The sequence below is a fragment of the Dermacentor albipictus genome, chromosome 6 (genome assembly GCF_038994185.2).
Source record: "Dermacentor albipictus isolate Rhodes 1998 colony chromosome 6, USDA_Dalb.pri_finalv2, whole genome shotgun sequence".
NCBI classification, from domain to species: Eukaryota; Metazoa; Arthropoda; class Arachnida; order Ixodida; family Ixodidae; genus Dermacentor; species Dermacentor albipictus.
Window position 1 is genome coordinate 82,250,192 of NC_091826.1, and position 21,154 is coordinate 82,271,345.

At 45.8% G+C, this 21,154-nt stretch overlaps 2 protein-coding genes across 4 annotated transcripts in view; both read right to left on the reverse strand.

Moving 5' to 3' along the window:
• Positions 1 to 8,370, reverse strand: part of LOC139061251 (mediator of RNA polymerase II transcription subunit 28-like) — a 97,590-nt gene extending 89,220 nt beyond the window's left edge. Inside the window, exon 1 of one of the 2 annotated variants that reach the window (XM_070540959.1) lies at positions 8,016 to 8,370. The gene's annotated coding sequence lies outside the window, so the exon portion shown is untranslated. Of the gene's footprint in view, positions 1 to 3,048; positions 3,071 to 8,015 lie in introns of those variants that run through there. The other variant, XM_070540961.1, reaches the window with a different exon arrangement.
• Positions 8,371 to 9,444: 1,074 nt separating this feature from the next.
• LOC139061250 (major facilitator superfamily domain-containing protein 4A-like) overlaps positions 9,445 to 21,154 on the reverse strand; it is a 457,040-nt gene continuing 445,330 nt past the window's right edge. For both annotated transcript variants that reach the window (XM_070540958.1, XM_070540957.1), the window contains one exon: positions 9,445 to 20,976. In XM_070540958.1, coding sequence (XP_070397059.1) covers positions 20,735 to 20,976 — 242 coding nt within the window. In that variant the 3' untranslated portion in view covers positions 9,445 to 20,734. The remainder of the gene's footprint in view (positions 20,977 to 21,154) is intronic.

Here is a 21,154-nt window from a genome sequence, read left to right on the forward strand (position 1 = left end):
GGCTGGAACAGGACGATGAGAGAGACGAGGATGGCGCTAGAGCCGCCTGTTATGCGCGCTGTCACTTGTAATTAAGTCCTACTGCCAAGCACAAGCCTGCAAGCTGCTAAACATTTCTTTTTAGATTAACCAAATAACACTGCGGATCGCTATGTGTACGTGTGCATCGTTAGCATATTTCGTGAAAGGAAGGATGCTTATATAAAAAAATGGCTGTGGCTTAGGTAGGGTTAAGCCCAGGATGCGAAGCATACTAGCCTTTATTTTAGTTGTTGAACCACTGTTTAGCCTGGTGAACTGCTGTTGCTTGGCTATATTTGGTTCGGCTAGACGAAGAAACAACTCATGCACTACTGCTTCGCCTTCAAGAGTGGAACGCGACAGCGTTCCCGTCGACCCGCCAAGGGGTGTAAGACAATGGGCTACAGGGCAGCGACTACGCGCCCCGCATTGGACGCGGTGAGCGTCGATCAAAGCAGCGTTCGGCGCGGCAACGAAATGTGCGCCTGAGCAAGAGACGCACGCCTTAGAAACAGCTCGTTTCTAAGGCAACACCGCATTCACTAGAGGCGCTTTTGTACCGCTTTGAAGCATCGTACTCGTGGCTCAGTGGTAGCGTCTCCGTCCCACACTCCGGAGACCCTGGTTCGATTCCCACCCAGCCCGTCTTGCAAGAGTTGAGCCAAAGCCACTTCTCCTCTGTCGTGACGTCACGGTGTCACGTGGTTTCATGGCGACACCGCCGCGCCTGAGGAGCTGGGTTGAGCTCTCGTAATATGCTTCGCATAAAATATTCCCAGGTGTTTAGCTATTGCCTAAGAAATGCGAAGGCGAAAGCCTTGTAAAGCTTGCTGTAATCTACCTTAATACACTCTAATCAATCTGAATTCACGCTAATTCACCTTAATCATCCATCTTAATCCATTCTAATCTAGTCTGATCTACCTTACACCCTATAATAAATCTTAATGCACCCTAATCCGCCTTAATTCATGCTAGCACATCCTAATCCTCCACCTTAACTGACCTCAGTCCACCTTAACCCGACTTTATACTCCTTATTTATCCACATTAATCGACCTTAAACTACCCTAATCCGCCTTATTGTCAATCATCCACCTTAATCGTTATTAATCCACCCTGATCCACCTTTATAAGCCTTAATACATGCTAATCTACCTTAATCAACCGTAGTCATCCTTATTCTCGCTTAATTTTTTATTATTAATTATTGACTTCGACATGTTTGATTTTATTCTTTTCTTTCAAAATTATTTTTGTTTTTTTGCATTTTGTACCTGTAATCAGGCATGTGTAGCTTGCCTCCGTATCGACCATTGCCCCTTCTTCTCTGCAATGTACAACCATACCTTTAGGGTATAATAAATAGAAAATAAATCCAATCACTAATCAATCATTGATTAACTTTGCTAATCTATAATCTCTTTTACACGGCTGGACATGCTTTGATTCGCTTCCGACCTTCCTCTGGTCACGTGATATTATTTTCTATACCTCACAACGCAACCTTGATACATAGAGAGCTAAGGCTTTCGCCCTAAAACATTGTTAGAATTAACGCTGCAAGAAAGAATCAGCTTCCACAACTTCTAAGGGCTTCAGGTATAAGGCAACTTAAGATTACTTCTTGCTGAACTATAGTAAGTCGATTCACGTCCACAGAGAAAAGCATTGAGCGCGAAATAAAGCGCTCTCATTGAGCTTGAGATAAGTACAGGTAAGTTAGGAACGCGTAGATAAACTCTCCTATCTGTACATGTGTCTGTGAACGTTTGTTTTGTCTACGTATTTCTAAGCTTGCCCTCGTCTTCCATTTCAAGCGCGGGCTAACGGCGCCATTAATCTTTTTCAAGGCTCGACAGAGCTGACATCCCCGAGCCACCGTGCTTGTTCGATTTACACACAGCGCTCCTCAGCTAAATATTGATTAGGCACTCATTCACTGCACTAAGATTGCACTTATAGAAATTATAGCATAACTCAATGATTGTCTGTGAGCACACAAACGTTCTTGCATTTCGTCTCCATTGAAACGCAACCTCCAAGCCGCGATAAAAGCCCCGCACCATCGATCTCGGCAACCCCACGCCATAGCCGCTAAGCTACTAAGTAATACGCGCTGCGCATCTCCAAACTGCCACAATTTTCACAGCAGACATTGGTGGCACGTCCTATGTGACGCACATAAGTGTTCGTGAATGCTACGTTCAGTCCTGTATTGTACTTTAAAGGACCCAAAGACTGAACAAAGAGGAAGTGTCGAGGAGCTTTTCTTGACCACAGCGACCTAAACGGGAGTGAATACACAGAAATCTTTGAAGTCAGATCGATGTGCTGTTACTGATGTCCCAGTGCGAAATTCGAAAAATGTAAACCTGGCTTTCAAATTCGGTTCTAGCAACAATCTCTTAGCGCACGCGTACTTCAATAAACCACGCTATAAAGTAATGTTCTCGCGGAAACCATGAGCAACTTAAACGCTTGGAATTCGTCTAATCATGCGTGCTTTCAGCAAAACAAACAAAAAGGTCTATAACGTGTGCATACAAAACATTCAACGCTTTAATGACGTTAGGCGTCACTCTAAGTGGTGGTGAGGTAAAGAACTTTCATACGATACTATATCTGTCGAAATCTATATAGTGTTTACTTTTGAAGTGTTTTTAAAAGGATGCTCAATAGAAAAATGGTTTGAGGCGCATTAGTAAATTATCCTTCCACGACTAGTAAAAAGGCCTTTTACCGGGAGAGGAGGCTGGGTAAATCAGAAAAACATGCGAAAACAAAAGATCGTCATGATTTCGATTTGACGTGACGGATTTCAGCGACACCTTGTTAGTTTTTGTTGTCGCTAAAGATGGGACTGTAGTATTCTATTAGTGCCCACGAACTTAGCAAGTTTCGAGAATTTTCACTCAGGAAAAGCGGCTCAAACACTTATAAAATATTTCGAAATCCGTAACGTCACACTCTCGTAACGGCGCTGGATCTTCGGCGCGAAATAAGAAAAAGAAATGCAAGTCTTACGTTCGGTTTATCTTTCGATGATTTATGTAGCCGTTACCGCGAAGTCATCAAAAATTTATTTTTGAGATAATACTTCGTCCGTCTAAAGCTAGTTTAGTGTTCCTATTTAGCGTCCACTTCAACGCTTCGCCGAAACGCCCGTTAAGACTTCCCGAGGCGGAGATGAAATGCAGAAGCGCGCTCAGTTGGGCGTCAGCGTCCTTGGCTGTGGCCAGCATGGAGGCCCTTGGAAGTGTGTGCACAGTTGAAATACCGACGCCCCATGCAGCCACCTGGTTGCCGCCGCACGTCACTGGGTGCCGTCTCGGCCAAAGCGGGTCAAGAGCAACGGCGACTCGACGCGGAAGTGCAACGCGGTGAAGCCGAGACAACGGGAGTTGAATCGGGTGAGGTATGCGCGCTAATCGTTGATGCATTTGGAGAGAAAAAAAGTTGGAACGCGTTTCTCTTTTGTTGACGGGAAAAAAAAGTCGCATGCAACCATAACCACAATTATTTTAAAAAATCATTTTTTTTTACAGAAAAGAGGAAAGGATGTATTATTGTGGAAGCTCCGAACGACGCGCTCTAGTCACCGGCTGTGAGAACCGGCGCTAGGATGCCTTGAGATACAGTGTTGTAGACAGTTTTGACGTGAAGCCATGGATTTGATGCTCGACGCAAAACGCGCTTGTCGTGCGCGCTATCACCTGTCTTTGCGCAGCTTCTCGACATGCCGGTACCCCAACATGGCGGCCGTGATGACGTCAATGCAAACCATCTATATATCTCACATGCCCGCTCAGGGAAAGTGTCCCGGACGTAACGTTGAAGGCAACTGTCGATATGCACCGCATTTCATTTCCTTTTTTTTCTTTTTTTTTTCTTACAGCGAAGCTGTTAGACTCTAGTTGGTCGAGATTTTTCGTGGCGTGCTCATCCCAAAAACGGCAGCTAGAAAAGGGGTTTGTGTTTGAGTTTCCGCGTAAAACAATTATCTTTTCTCTTATATTCGAATTACAATGCAATGCTGTCATGTTGCGTTTTATCCAGTGACCATGTTAGTACTTTACGAATTTTCTGACACACTTTACTTTGAAAAATTCAATTAGTTCAATAACGCACTTGCCCCACGCGGAGGGCCTACAAGAATGTGGAATGCATGTTGTTGCTAACAGGGCGAGAGGGGGGGTACCATCACCTAGCGGCCGTGGCGACTGAGACAGATTTCAAACAGCAACTGGAAAAAGGCTTTGTCTTTCAGTTTTCCTTAGCAGATTTATGTTTTCTCATATATTCGAACACCAATCCGAAACTGTCACTTCTGCAGCTTGTGTGTAAATCGTACTTTACGCCATTTCCGACGCAATTTACTTTTAAACATCAATTTAGTTTAATAGGGCACTACCGCTTGGCGGATGGTCTAGAAGGATGAAGACGTATGCTGCACTTCCGCACACGTGCGTGCGCGCGTGACGTTACGTCTCTTGTGGTCGCAGTGCTTGTGCAACGTTGTCTGACGTCAGTTGTGGTGGTGAAACTTGTCTAACGTCCGCACCAGCTTCGCTGTGCATCCACTTTTCACGGGGTGGAATAGAGGCGCATTGTTTGCTGCTTCAGACTTTCTTGTATTTTAATGTAGTTCGGCGTTTCTTTAGCCTACGCATGTAAATCGACAAATCTAATTATTTTATTAATTATTGTTTTGAAATGTCCGGGTTGAAACGTCCAGCCCCAGTCGCGAGAACGAAGAGCCTTGAACGAGCGTTCTCCGCCTCGCGCCTTCCGCCGCACATCGCGCGCGATGGATGGCATTGAACTCTGTCAACGGCGGCAATACGGCACTGTGTGCTGGCATACCTGGGCTTTCTATGTGTCTGTCCTCGCGGCTGCATAAAGGACGCCTAGGTATTATACATGCAGTGTGGAACTGCTTCCAGATGTCTACGCGGGGTTGTTCGGCAGCATGTGACTCATCTTGCTGTATTTACTCTGGCCATGGGCATCTCTGGCCATGGGACCAGAGCGCAGTTACCGCTGCTATTGCGATGACTGCGAAAGTGAGAAGAAAAAGGAGAAGAAAAAGAAGAGAAGGGGAAGAAGATGAAAGGAAGGAAAGGCAGAGAGAAATTAAAAGGGAGAAGAAGTAAAGGGAACGTTGCCTGACAGATAACGTTTTACAACGCAAGCACGAGGTAGTAGCACTGAACGTTACGAACTTTGGCAATATTTGTGAATTTGCTACCGCCTTGTAAATTTTCTATCGCAAATCGCATTCATTATGACACAACTTGTTTCGCTTCAGGAGCAACAGCATATCTCTCGCCCACCTAGCGTCGGACGAGGAGACGCACACCGCTAGTTCTCCTTTTTTTTTTTACTGGATTATCCTGCTTTGTGATTTCATCTCAAGTAAGCAGGTGCATCTATAAGGATTGCTTTCTAAGGCGAAAGCCTTAGCCGGCCCATGGGTCGAAAAATCAGACGACCGTCCGGCGATATGGCAGAAACATCCCGCCGCATGCGCCAATAAGCCATCAATTTCTTCATCAATGACATAGCTCAATAATCTGTCCTCGCGTTGGACGGACACCTTTTTAAATAATCAGTGGTACCACAAAAAGTTCCTGCGTGCGGTTTTCCCCGGTTTTGTTCATATTTGCCGAGAAATGTACGCGTGCCTTATGGCATTTTCAGAGGTACAAGCATACGCCTGCGAGAACTGGAAATAAATTTTTTGTTCAAAGCTAGAGCTGCGTGTTTGTCTAATTTGCCTTTCCGTGTCCCTCTCATTCTGCCTGCGCTACAAGAAAGTAGAAGACGCCATTTATGCGAGCCCATGTAGCTACCCTCGTCGATTAAAGTGTTAAAATAAAGAAAGAAATTCATTCAGTGAATCTCCGCATGTGTCTTAATGGTCTTCACAGACTTGCCACCACGGTTCTAACGTACCATATACACGCAGAACCAATGGCGATGTCTAGGTGACCGAAAAAAAAAAATGGGAAAAACAAGTAAAGAGAAAGCAAGTAATAGAAAGCAACAACGCATTTGAATGAGAATGTCAAGTAATTTAATTAATGTTTCGTAAGCGCGAAGGCTTTCGCCTTTATCCTCTTTAGTACATGCTAAAGTGACTGTCAACCTTTCTTTCACACCATGCAAAACTTCAAATAATGGCCTGTTGCAAATAGTATAAGTGTAGTCGTTGAATTGGATTAGTCGAAGTAGCGGTTATTACTCACACGAGAAATTTAAGTGCACCTTCGGCTGATTAATAAACATTCGCTAACGAACTTTTCAAACATTTACATTACGGCAAAAACTGCTATTTAGGTGTCGTAGCCGGTGAGTTATCCACTTGGCACGAATTCCAAGGAAAGTATAGGTCTTCAGATATGCGCTGTGAGCCATGCGGTGAAAATGTATCCTTGCTCCACTTGCTTTTTAACAAACCACCGTTTTATGCACTGAAGGACAGAAGTAACTGAAACGCCCCTGTATTTCGTCGCGCACTTTGGGAATGAATACCGCGAACATTATCATCCTGAAAATTCGTTCCAAGTGGCTACACCTTGCGAACGCAGCCGCTACAATTCGCTGACTTCACTGTGTGCCTCAAAGTTACTATAACGTTACTAGTATATTTTCGTTAATTAACCGATTACGCATTTCACTTCCTCGTGCAAGAAATGTCTGCCTGTTTGAGTATAGTTCCGCTCAGTGACTAGAATTATGCTATCTGCCAGACATGATATTCAGAAATTCTATGTGGTGTAAAAAAAGAAAGGGCCTGGTTCATGCATGTGTTCTGTGCTTATCGAACCGCACCGAGGCATCCGCTATACCAAGCCTAATCGTGCAGCCTTATGTGCGTGTTCCTCGCCTGTGAATATCAACCAATATTTCTTTCTTGTGCACGAAACGACGTTCTTTTAACAAATTAACTGCAACGCCAATGCATTTCTCCGCAAAGTTCTGGAATTTATATCGCGAAACTGGCGTCTTCTTGAAAATTCGTCCCAAGTGGTCCGCCTTGCGAACTCTATGTACGGCTATAATTTGTAAGTTGCAATATGGGCCATAGTGTAATTAGGTAACAACTTAATTAGGGTATTTTTATTATTTGTCGAATTTGCATCTCCATTTTTTGTGCAACTATTGTCCGCCGCTTCGAGTAGACCAGCTCATGAACTAGAATTGTGATGTCTGCCACAGGCAACCTTTAAAGATTTTTGAAAATGTTCGCTGAAACTCAACCCTGTATTTCATAAGAAGCCAACAAGCAGAAACACCGAAGACAACACAGGGCAAATCGTACTTACTAATTGAACTTAAGAATGATGAAATAATGGAAAGGAAAATGCACGAAAAAAAGGAACAGCCGACCGTATGCCAGAACGCAGGACGCCTGTTTTACTCTGCGTCTTTGCTCGCGCCCGCAGTACGAGAGCCCGAACCCTGCTGCGTCTCTTTCTTCACCAGAGCATGTTAGTGCACTTCCCCGATGTTAGATATCATCTGCTCGTAAGTTCTGCGATGTAAGTAGAGAAGGAATGCTACTTATTTGTTTGGGAAAAGGTGCTTCGCTGGCTTGTTGCTTTGTGAAGGCCAATTAAATTAAACAGTGGCAGCTTATGATTTAATGGCAGCACAGTGTTTTCTATTCGAAGTGTCCTTACCTGAGTGCGCACTTCAATAAAACATAACACTAGCTCACCAGGCTGTAAATTGCCTTTGACTTGCCTTTTTTATCTTTTTCTTACCGCAGCAATGCGCCCAGTGCTGAAGCAGAAGTCCCAGGAGATAAGAATGCCACAAGGGCATGCGCTTTAGAAGAACTTAAGTCCCTTCGCAACCAGAATATATCGACCACGTGAATCTGTAGCCTTCGACTCTTGAGGACACGCAGCGCGTGTATGTCTAGAGGCGTCTAAGCGAACAGTGTCGGGTTCCTGAGGACTTATCGAAACAGACAACGTACTTACCCAATTAAGGACGGGTGAGATCAGAGCTAGGAAGAAGGGAGTGAGGCCTTTCGCTTCAGGCGGTACCCGGTACGTGGAAGCTCGCTGCTTGCATCAGAAATCACGTCATTGTGCATGAAATCCTGGGAAGATACGGTCAGTCTGGCCGTCATCTGTACGCAGACGAGCTGCCTGCGCGCCGGCCATGGCAAGTGTGCCAAAGCCAACCCGAAATTGACTGCGAGCCTTAAGTTACTGTAACCCTCATGGCGGTAGGTTTCTCGCTATCCTTCACAGAGTAGTACTTGCAATTTGTGTTGGCACACCGGGCTTAAGCTTTCCACGTGTTGACGGCAGTGCCGGAACAAACTGCCTACGAGGGGGGAAAAGCAAAATTTGAACGACGCGATTGACAATGGCGATGCTACTTCCGATGGTCTATCGCGAAGCACTGAGAGTGCGCGCCACTTGTACGTGGTCGCGAAAACATTCCCAAGCTTTTGCTTTTCCGGGTGCGTAATGCACGGATGAGCGATGAGACATATGGGCGTGCCTCTTGGCGTTTGGAACATCGTTTTGCTTCCTTCGCAGCCTTAGAGGCTGCTGTAGGCGACATGTGGAGTGTGAAATTGCCAAACCTGAACTACATGTGCCCAGAAACATACTATAAAAGCGGTTTCTTTAAACGTAATTGCTTTCCTTTTGTTCGGGCGATCCGCGGTTTGATTGTGCGTGAACTGGTCGGCTGTCCTAGAGACCTAACCTCCTCTGCACGAGATCGACACCGGCTCGAAGTCGGTGTGGACGTCTGTCAGAGCTCACAATCGTGCATTTCAACTCCGGAAGCAAGTTTTTTGTCGGCTCACTTTGAGCGCCAATAAATATATATATCCAAGTGTATAGTTGCTGCGCCACCATATCGGTCGCCTGCTTGGATGCTGAGTGATCGCTCAACAGCCGATATCCCGATGGAATGGCCAAACGACGATCGGGAGACTGCATGGTTTAGGCGGCATTGGCGAGAGCCTGTCACACTGCACGACGAGTCACTGTAGTTGTTCGCGTTGGCGGCGTTGCCGGCCTAGTACAACCGAATAGAGAGTTTTAGATAATGGACGTACGCAGATACTAGGGGCCATGGTACTGCGCATGCGTAGACCCGTACGTCTGGGTCTGCGCAGTACCATCGTCCCTAGTTCTTGCCTGCGCAAGCCGACTGCGTCCCCTAACCTAAAGCTCTCCAGTACCTCTAAGTAAAATAGTCCGCTGGCTAGTCAGCCTATCATCGACGTCTTGCCGGAATTGGTGTCGGCTCGGCTCAGATGCGGCCGTGCCATTAGGAAACTCGATCTCCTTAGATTTCCTTAAAGGTGATAATGTAAGAAACGCTGTGCACTTCAGCAACCCAAAAACAGGAAGGATGACAGGACACAGAATCTGCTGAGACAGGAGGAAATATTCTTTTTTTTGATTTATTGCATCATTTTAAAGACAACTATATGCATGGTAAATAGATATCGCCATGTAAGTTACACATGTAAACACACACACTCAATCATGTTCTTTTTTTATCGACATATTTGACTTTGGGTGAACCGGGGTGGTTGTTCGCCAACATTGTCCAAACATTTGCACCATCACAGCACAAAAAGAAAAGGGAAGGCTACACCACTTTTAGCTAGCACTCGCACCTTTGCCAAAGGCAGATTAGAACACCTGCGCACCTGTATATTCTGACACAACGAAACTGAAAGCACCAAGAGTACTCAAACACACTGGAGCAAGTACAAGTTCCTGCATTCCCTTGATTGAAGTTTGAACCAGCCCCAGTGGCTGGCTTCAGTACTGTACTCGAGAAGACGGCGATTCGCGGTTATGCGGTAAACAACGACGAGGTCGTCCACTAGCCTGCGCAGGTTACCTTAAAATGCCCCATGTCACGGTGGTCACCATTTACTCGCATCTGACGTCTCACTGATTGCTTGGTCGCGTGGAGCCAGATTGTCTGGAGAGATTTCAACGGGTTTGAATGCCCTTGTCCTCCGTTATTGTTCTACATGTCACCTCGACGATTGAATCGTAACCACAAAGAAGGCATTTCCGACTCATTTCTGGCGCGTGTTTGCACGCGGCGTGACCCAATCGCGAAGCAGACTTTTCTATTGCCCAAAGTACGTGCTATGGGGTTCACGCTTCGGTCACATTTACACACAGAAAAACACAGTTTGGCCGGTGTAACAGCGCAACTTACAGTGTGGTCATCGGATAGTGTAAGACAGTGTAATATCAATGCCGGGGGATCAGATGAAACGCGGCCAGAGATAAGTCGGAAGCGTGATCGTTGTGGTCACCATTTTGCGGTGACACCTGACAATGGGGCACGAAAGGAAGACACCAGAAAAAAAAATGCCCTCATTGGCGAGCGAATTTTCCATCTCGTGTCATTTCTTCATTTTTTGTTTTCTGCAAGAGGTCAGTTACACCTCAAACCTTTTACGTGAAATCAAACGAATGGCGCGAACCCTCATTATCGTCTCGCTCCGTTTGTAGCAGCCTTCTAATAAATTGAGGCCCCTGCGTTAATTTCTAATGTACCTATTTTTCTTTTGTTAATATAATCATTGTGGGCACAACCATGTCAGGGAAACGGAGAAGCCAGAGCAACATATTGGCACCAACCTCTCGTTAAAACAGTTAATAAAGTAAAGCGGTCGCTTATCATGCAATCTCGAGCCATGTGCTAGCACATTCTCGCAATAATCTGCGCGACATTATCTCGTGCACATGTATTTGACACGAACAAACGTGGCAACCAAAAAGGATGACAAGCTTTATCTTGGGAAAGACCAGCGAAACGGGCAGCAGGAGGTGTCCATGGAACGGAATCAGTCTTATTTATTTAATTTTTTTGGCAGGAAATTGAAGGCAGTGGGATGACGTACGAGTTAGAATTACGGCTACAGTTACAGACGGCATAAGGTCCGCATTAGACACCACGGACTCAAACAGCAAAACTGATTAGGAATAGACGTGCAGCTGCGTTTACTCGTATCCTAAGGTATAGTACAGTACGCCTCGTTTCCTTGTTTTGCCTTCGTGCCTTTTGCAGAAGGGAAAGCGTTGGAGACTAGCAATGTCAGCGATCGAAAGAAGAAAATGGGAAGAAACTGCTCCACGTCGGAGTCTTAGGTTGCAAGAACTGTCAAAGAGAAAACACGTGGAAGGCGGGAGATGGAAATTCAATACGATGAGCAAAACGAGAACAATGTGAAAGAAGGAGCCAACGCTTGGACAAGTGGACTTGTCTCCTTCAATGCGACATGTGCTTTCAAGAACTGTCAAAGTAGTATATAAGCGTGGATTGGCAAGTGTCGGAGAGGATCGTGTTGTTTCAACCTACAGGGGAAATTGGCGTATTTATTAATTTACGCGTCTATAACTCTGAAGCATCAGTTTATGCATACCTGAGCTCCTTTGAAATCGTTCATTTCGGTGAATTTCACAATAAAATTGCGGTTCAGATAACGAAGCCTGGAATTATACTTCAATGCAACATGACAGTGACCGGCGGAGATCCAAAGGCAGTGCTGCTTTCGAACAATAACTCTTGCACCACGCGGAGAGCAGAGCCACCAGTGGCGATAATTTCATCAATGGCGTGCGAGCAGACTCTAATACTGAAGCGCAATGACGGATACATGGTTCGATAAGTGTTTTCTAGAATAGCTTCAAAAAAAGATTAGTTGGTAGCTTCTGACAATTTCTCGATCTTTCGATAATACTAAGGTCGGCACTCGCATAAGTGATTGTGCGCTAACGAGACCAAATCATAAGAGCGAAACGTCGAATGTAGCGTTAGGTCACCATGAGTAGCCTGCTTCGGAGGCTGCGAACGAAATTCCTGACAGTGGTGGCGTTTTAAACTCAGGTGTAGTGGCACCTTCCAAGGCCCTACGGAGCCTATAACCTAACAGGCTTGAGCGGTACGTCGCGATGTATTCTTTTTTCAGTTGTTGCACTGAGTGCAGGGTTAGAATAGCGCACAGCTTCTGCCAAAACTTCGTACACTTCAGCCAAAACTTTACTTGTGAAGCCGGACTATAAATGCGCGCAAAATGCTGTTCAATGCAAGGCGCAGGTAATGCTAGCTCTGCCCAGTTTGCACGCACTAGAAGTGAACTGGAATATAAAAGAAACACTTCTTTTTCTTTTATTTGTCCAATTCAGGTAGCCACTCCACGCGGACGTTATTTCAAGGGCCTATGGTGAGTGCTTCACTTCTGAACGGCATGGGAGCGTGCGTTTAAGACTGCGAGAATAGGTCTATAGTGACAATAGCGTATGTTATACTATTAAGAAGACAACGGGTGTACACCGACGATAACAGTATTCACAACACTGAAAAGAGAACAGTTTCTTTTCTTTATACATACGTGTTACGAGTATACACACACACACACAACACCAGAAAAGTCAGCATGTATAAAACAGCGCTGCAAAGATGAAAGACATCGGTTTCAAGGCGAGAGCTGAACGTTGGCATAATCTTTAGCTTGCGCTTATAATGTGTATATGCGACTACTAGACTAACATTAAATTGCATGGCTTTTTTTTTGTCTTTGACATTCAGCGCTGCCAGGACACAGTGCTCAGCCCTATACTAACTTTTCCCCAAACTTACCATCTCTCCCTAGCATCAGAGGAGTGTGCTAGAGCTCGATCTGGCAACTGCGGCGCGATATCCCGGCACGCGTTCTTTGTTTTCCAGCGTCACGCACACTGCAGAGCAAGGTCTGTAAATTCTCCTGTTCCTACCTTCTTACGAGGCTCCCTGTACTGAGGGAGACGTTATACACGATTTGCTTGCTGAAACTGCGCGCCTGATTCTCAAGTGACACGTTTCGGATGCAAAAGGGTCGTGCCATCGTGAAGACCGATAGCTGCCGGTAGTCCTATGATAGTGACACGGACACATAAGAAAAAATATTTTGAAGATAATCGTTACTGCGGCAGCTTCAGTTTAGAGTGACAAGCGAATTACACGCGCAAGCTGCTCCAAAAGACAAGCGAAAGGTTCCGAAGTAGTTCAGCTCATGTCTGCATGACGCATATGCGGTGCGTTTCTTGGCAAACAAGTCTAACGGGATTTATAGAAGAAGACTTCGCTTCGTTACATGACGGGTAAGCGGGAAGATGTTGACGGTTAAAATCACGCTTAAAGGTATCTGCGGTTACGCCCTGAATTTCTGCGCCTCGCGCAACATATGAATGCGGGACACTTCGCCCGGATCCAGAAACCGTCCGAGTGTTTTCGTCGCGCACCCTGCCACTCTTATGGGATGGTGGTAAAACGGGCTGCAAATTTCGAATGACACGAGCAGGCATTTTGAAGCACTGTTGCTGTGTATGCTATCATCAAACTATAACTCTTCGATGCCGCAAACATAATCCCATCCACAGCTTTGGAGAAGAGAAATTGCGATTGTGCCGTCGATAACGCTGAAGCAATTGGTGTATAGGAACCTCTTGAGGCGTCAGCGTGATGCGTTTTCAGTTTTGCTGTTATTCTGAAGCGAACCTCGGTCATGCCTAAATTGACTTGCGGTGATCAAAACATAACATAACAAAGAGGTAAACAGCATAGCAGAGGACAACATAACACAGCAGGACTTTATACAAATCATATCACTCGAATAGGCACTGTACAGCATAATACACCATTGCGTATCATAACAGTGTAACAAAGCATTTTGTGCCTTTTATCCAAGCAGGCGACGCGTTGATTGGAGTGGAAAGAGTGAAGAAAGCTGCCCATTCTAATTCGTAATACCATCAAGCGACAGTTCGATAACACTGAAGAAAACAAAAAGAGCAAATTGCGGAAAATGTAGTCACACTTATCACACATGAAAAAGGGATTCCAGTTCTACTTCAGGCATTCGCAGTCGGTGCCCGATAAACAACTGCGGCTATTCAAACGCGTCTTTAAAGAAGAACGCAGCCAATTGTATATAAGAATCACGTGGTATTTCAACTGCACGAACCTTGGGCTTTTTTTTTTTTTTTTTGCTGCCAGTGGCTTATAGATAATAAGCCTATAGCCAATGGCAGCAGCTGCTCTGCTCTGGCATGCGGCGCAGCTTTTGAAAGACTAGCGGTACCATAATATCACTCGTGTAAAACAAACGTATATTTACTATTCCTCTAATTACTTCGCGATGTACACCGCAATTACTCACAATCCTTCCTGTGGCGTTGGAGCTTCTAAAAACAGTGCTTAAGAATGCGAGCTCGAAACACCTCGTTGGGCAGAAAAAAAACCTTGGCCCGCTTTCACTTCATTTTCGTACTTCGTTGTGGATGGAGCAATCGCCCGCAGTTACATTTCTCATAGCCGTATATAGCGATAAACCAAAATTCTGCATGATATAGCATCAAATATCTAAGTGTGCAACTAGTGTGTTATTTATTGTTTAAAAAGAAGGAAGCTTTAAAAATTTCTGAAGAGCGAGCGCACAAACCGAATCATAGACAATGCAGTGACAAAGAAGTTTGTTCTTTTCTAACCGAAGAGATAACATAATCTCGCTCAAGCATTCTGTGTCGTTCCTGAGTCAATGAAGTATGCATAGCATCGTTCTTGGCTTCATATGCGTCATTCTGGAAACGCACATGTGCCAGGAAGCCAGAATGGCTCTTGTTGGCTGGCTTTGTTACTCCGAGGAAAAGCGCCAAAAGGAGAACTGCAGGTTTTGCCTGGGCGAGTCAACCGATCCAGACAAGCGAGTGACAACGGCATAGGACTTTGCGAAAAATGTCCCAGTCATCTTTTAATGAGAAAGATCTCGCTATACGTTGTTGTTCAAGTAAACGTAATCTTTTGATAGAGAAGTAGCCACACTGCTTTTACCAACCGTGCTAGCCAGCAGCTTGCTTTTAGCAAGCTACTTTTTTTTTAGCAAGCTGCTTGTACTTGTTTTATATACCGGCGGGTCTCCAGCGGTGGGTTCGAGCGACCAATAAACAGCCCACAGCTGCGAAAAGAAACATGCCTTCTGGATAAGATGGTTTAGCAAGGAGTCAGAGAATGTTGCCCTGAAACTGCAATAGCAGCGTACGAATGTTGTATTACCCTTTTGTCAAAGGAAACAAATGTACTCCGCGCATTATCGCAGCTGAACCGCGTTGTCTAGTGCCCCTTTGCTCTTGGAGTAGCTGCGCTCCTCAACCACAAAGTTTCCTATAATTATGCAGGGTAAAGTGTCATTGCATGCATGGGAACGCCAGAGAGCGAGGACCTTGAAGTAACATCTTCCAAAGAGAACCAGGATATCCCATATTGGAGTCTGGCGACGAATATTTTTGCAGTCACAAAGGCTTAGCTTGGAATGAAACAACTTCTTGTTACATTATTTTCATTGTCAGCCTAATGTCTGTCCACGCCAGGAAAAACGCCTTTCTCGGCAGTCTTCAATACCTTTGTGTTTCATTATTGTAAGGAATCATAGAAAAAAACACGAGTATAGATCTCAGAATAAGTGTGGACAGCAACAACCGCATGCAGTAACTCGATTTATTCCCGCATTCATGACCATATTTTAATCCGAACTCTGTTGGAGACAAACTCGAACTTTCCATTAGACACCATCCTTAACGTGCCCTCAGAGCACCCTTTAAGAAGATGCGACAGCCGGTGGCATCAGATTTACCTCTACGCAGCATCATAAGAAACTGTGGCACGAAATCAAAGCATATGTCGGAATCGCAGAATTCCACAGACCTGACACAATGCAGCCAAGATACAGCAGCATTTGTGCTCTTACTGGCTCAGTTTTTTTTTTTTATTTGGACAGAGGCTGTCCGTCGCAGCATTACCCTCAACCGAAGCGGCGAGAAGACTTCCAGCTCTTGTGCCGACTACCTTATGACATATCTTTCACATGTTTCACTGCTTCCCGATGACACAAAAGAAAGCTTACGAAAAAGAGGAAAGGATAGATCAAAGGCCGGGAGGCTACCCAGGACTGTGACCGGTTGGCTACCCTGCACCAGGGGAATGGCAAGGGGGAGCATAAGATGAGAAGAAGCAAAGAAAGTCGAGTTCAGGTGCCGCGGGAGTTACAAAATATAGTTTTTAGTTCCACTATCTGTATGAATATCACGTTTCTTTATCTGAAAGACCTTTCTGTTGATTGACTTTGCGCCGAGTTTGCCGTAGCGCACAATATACCATAACTGCCTGAAGCCGCAACAAAAGGCAATGTAGCCTAAGTCGCAATTTCATTCTTGTACTTTCCTCTTAAAACTATGCAGTTGTTTTAAAAGGAAGGGGAAATGGAAACAGCCTGTGCGCGATCTGAGAACTAGCATTCCGAAAAAAAAGTGGTTTATATATTCCGGAAGCAGATCGCGTCCAGTAAATGGCGCAGAAGCTAAACAAGCGCGCTGCCATGCTCTGCAATCGAAAGGTTCCGATGACGCGTTGCAAATCCGATAACGTGGCGTCATTGCAGCGCATAAAAACGTCATTGATTGCCTTAGCAAAAGTGTTTTCAGTTCACGCTTGTAAACAGTGTTTTCCGACGAAATAAGTCGAAAAGAAGAAATTCTCGTCGAGAAGTAGCTGCCAAAAACGTGGCGTGGGGCTCTGATCGTCTCTGAACTCAAGCAAATGGATTGCGCTCTTGAAGCTTCGCACGTTTGCTTCTTTTGAATTTGAGTAGGAATGAGTGTCCCCTAAATGTGTAAACGTTGTGTAGCCACGAAGTATGATCTAAACGCTATGTTTTGTTCTCACCTGATGACTTTAACGTGAAACGACACTTGTGATATCGATGGTGCGGTATGCCGCCACAAAAAGAAAGAAAGAGAAAGTAGTTTGATTGTCGGAAAACGAATTAGTTGAATCAAATTGTCCTAAAGCGATTTTTCGGAAATCGAAAGAAAGATAGATTGATTGATTGCACATGCACATAGTTTCTGCCGGCTCTTACATTAACGCTTTTCGCTCAGCAGGGTGTTACAAGTTCAGCGCGTTCACAACTTTATACCGGGACAGGTTGCTTTTTTGGTTAACGGCACGACACACGGCGATGGAGACCAGCGAAGACTTAAAACAATGTGATTGCTACCATATCACGCCTTACAATATTTATCACGGCCAATCTCACCACGCGCAGTCACCGACTGCATCAGATACTTCTCATCTCAGAAAATGGGCGGTAGAGGGCAACACAGCTAACGCGTCCCCTCTCAGAACTGTTCCGTGTAATGAACACTATTCCGCATATTAAGTGAGGCAGACACCGCTCCTTCATATAACACGAAGGACGGCCTTCGGACGCTAGCGGTGATTGAGCGAATGTCACGTACAACGAACAGAAAGCGTTTGTCCCACTTGACAAACGTGTCAGTGTCCGATAACTACGGTCGATAACAAATGAAGAACAAGCGAATTGCAGTGTTTCAATTGAAGCGCAAGATGTAGGATTGATGGCATGGTGATAAACTATAGAAACAAACAGTTTGAATGTGGACACCACGTGAATGTTACAGATTGTCCATGATTGTAATATATTGTAATCCATAAGTGTACATTGAATGGCGATGCTGCCTTGTTGGCTTGCAGCGCGTTAAAACTTAAAAAGATGGCGGTATGGGTTGCACTTTGGAAGGCAATGCCCCAGTACGGCACGCAGATAAACGCGAGCGTTCTAGCAACTGATATATAGCTATAGAGCGCTCCCGTTTGTTGATCTTCATACCTCATTGTATCCTTGCCTTCGAAAGCGCAACCCATACCAGTATGCATTCCCAACTCGCCAAAGTAACAGCATTATTAAATAGATATAACATTGCGTTTACGAGACTAGGCGAGAGTTTGAAGATACTAAGGCGGCGTAGGAGAAATGGGGAAAGGGGGGGGGGGTGGGGGGGGATCGGGTTGGCCTCCAGCCGGCAGGCCACATCGAAGCCATTCAATAAGCGGAACAAATCGCTGATCAGATAATAAGACGCGGTTCTGGTCTCAATCAAAGTGACACATGCGGCGCGAGAAGGCATGCATACGAAATGGCTTCTTTTGACTGTTTACGATTTGCATGCGGCCTTAGCAGCTTCTTGTACACTCAGTGTCTTTTTTCTGACCGGTGAACAACACAGTTGATTATAAGACGTCAACGCTGACTCACACTATAGTGCGAGTGCGTACATAGAGACAATCACGTGACCGTATTCAACATAAGGTTCCCGAGTTTGCTTCTGCAATAGCTGCGTGAACGCGCTCCGGGAAATATTTGTTCAGCGCGTCTCGGCAGAGACGCTCATGCGATGGCACTCAAAACAAGAAAGCTTTTGCAATAGGCATAATTAGGTAAAAATCACAGTTACATGAACGAGCGTGGAATGGTTAAATGTTGAGAAAAGGAAGCCGTCTTCATCAGCAGGCGTTGTCTATAAAGAGCGGAAAACTCGGCTAGCCTCAAACCTTTCGGTCAACACTAGCGAAGATTGTCTTCATGAAAGATTTCCGAGAACGGAGACAGCACGAAACAAAAAAACCGCGGGTTGTACACAGATTAACACCTTACGACCCTAAACACTTGATGTTCACCTTAGGTGCCAAGTGGCACTGATAGTCTGGCATCATCAACATTCTCGTACACCTGATAGCCACTGTAAATATACCTGCATACTTCTATTTATTTTTTCTGAATGCAACAACGATCTACCCTCGTCCACCTGAGGTTCTAGCCACAGCACAAAAAGAAAAGGAAAAGTGATTTCGAAGCATTCCAAGCATAATTGCAACACAGGAAACCGTGCTCTCGTACCGCAACAACGACATTTTGTACGAAAACAGACTTGTTTGGCTCTCTCGTGGTAGAAAGCATACCGACGCGGTGCGGACAACCAAAAAGAGCGATCTGACGAAGCATACCCAGACGTTTGAAGAGCTAAGGCGCGAAAACACGAACGTATGCAGCCTGGATACATGGTTGGCTGACGCAAAGGGGTCAGCCGCATTAGCCCACGCACATTCCTTCATGCTGCCGGTTTGTCCCCTTTCTGTCTGAACGGAGCAAAATCAAGCGATAGCAGCAATCTATTAGGCGACAATGTCTCGGCAACTGAGTTACTGCATGATTGGCTTTCTCAAATACTAGTTCTCGCGGCCCCACCATACTGCTGGAAGTAAACTAACTCACGTTACTGTCTACTAATGAAATCTAAGGAAACTGCTGAAACGCCTGCAGAAAGCAGGCCTTGTAAAGCGGCCAGTAAGCCGACGGCATCTAGGCTGTATATAGCGTCGCAGCCTTCGCACACAGGTGAAACCGTGCGACACGAACACGAGGCAGATTGCATAATGCTCGCGCTAGGTCACGTTGCTTGAGCGATCGCATCTGTGACGTCACTGGAATGGAAAGGAAGCATGCTGCGATGATCAACTTTCGTGCGTACGCAGCAGTTCAGAGACTTCCTCTGTCAGTGCGTGGGCAACATATTCGAACGCTTCAGCTTGTTGCGTCACTGCTTCAACGTCAGCGTTACTGCTATTTCCAAATGCCACGAACGTATACGCTGCTCCGATTCGCTAGCGCAGGCGGCAAAGATAAAGCAGAGTGATAACGTTACGCCAAAGCGCTCCGTTAGACATTTGTAAACTTACGTATACGCAGATTACCGCCGCCTAATTACCATGATGCGTAGACGGGAACACCAAAGCTGCTGGCAATAGTGTCAGGCGCCATGCTGGGCTAAACTGCAATGAAAACACCACTGCCTTACTCGTTCCTTCTGTGCAAAAAAGAAAAATTTAAGAGCCATAAATGTTATTGTGGGGCCACCAGCATCATTATGGCCGCAAGTTAGCACCACAAGTTCGTTCATCGTCATACGTGTTTTGCATGCTTCGTTTAAATACGTCATTACGCAATATCCGCAATGAGCATCAATGCAGTTGTTTCATTCTACTTCTCCACAATCATGGCCATCAGGAAAGAGAGTTGTTTTTTTTTTAGCTCACCATAAACGTACAAGAATAGATGCCTACCAGAATGTGGAATGGCATAGGCCGTAATGGCAGCTCCGCTGGCCACATTTTATGACGCCGTGTTCAACCAAGTGTCGGAATCCGACACATAACATACGCACCACATAATGTAAACACGATGGCTCAATGTAATAACATAAGACGAACACTGCCGCTCCGTGTAATAGCATTTCTACGATGTTCGGTTGAACGCAGTGTCATAAGAAGTTGCGAACCGTGCCATCCTCGTGTCTTTCCACATTCGCGTATGGCTATTTACTAGTACGTTTAATCAGCTCAGACGCTCTGTTATTGGTAATGTGCATACGCCCCACGCATAAAACTTCTCATTAAAAACGTTCAACCATGCCCTGCTGCCATCAGAAAACGCCGCTTGCTATGCGGTAAACTTTTCCGTTCGGCACTGGCCAATGAGACAACTGTCCACTGAGCGCACGGCTGCGGCAACATTTTGTCGTCTGGCCTGACTAAGATGGTCGTCTGGTCTGGCTAAGATGGCAACACGACATGGCTAAATCCGCTTTGTTTGGAAGAAAAAAGTCCAGCTCCTCTTTCGCATAGCGCCGAGTTCGCCGCCAGACCTCGTGTCCGAGTCTGCGGCGTAATGACGGAGACCCTATAGCCACCGTTTGGTAGCTTAGGTTAAGTAGGCATTACAAGGACGTCGTCGCCGTTACTACCATTACTACTGCTGGAACGGGTTGAGCGTGCCGCCCGACGGGGCGACGGGAGAAGTGGCGACGGCAGGGGGCGCTTGCTGCGTCGCCGGCGGCTCCGGGCCGGAGGTGAGTGTGCTCTCGTGCTCGTCGACGCTGTTGTCGGACAAGTCGCTGCGCATGCGCGAGTAGTAGCGCACGTGCTGCGTCATCAGGCCGGAGTCCTCGCCGCATTCGGGCTTGGCTCCGAACAGCCAGGCAGTGATGAGGCCTGGGTCCGGAGAACAAAGAAAGTGGGGGCGGGGGAGACAAGTGAACACAGTGATGACGTACACAAAATGATAGACAGTTGGGCGAGTTGGTACGGTAACATGATTTTGGCTTCTAGCGCGAAGTGAAACACGGACACAGAAAGGAGCAGACAGGACGAGCGATCGTCCTGTCTGCTC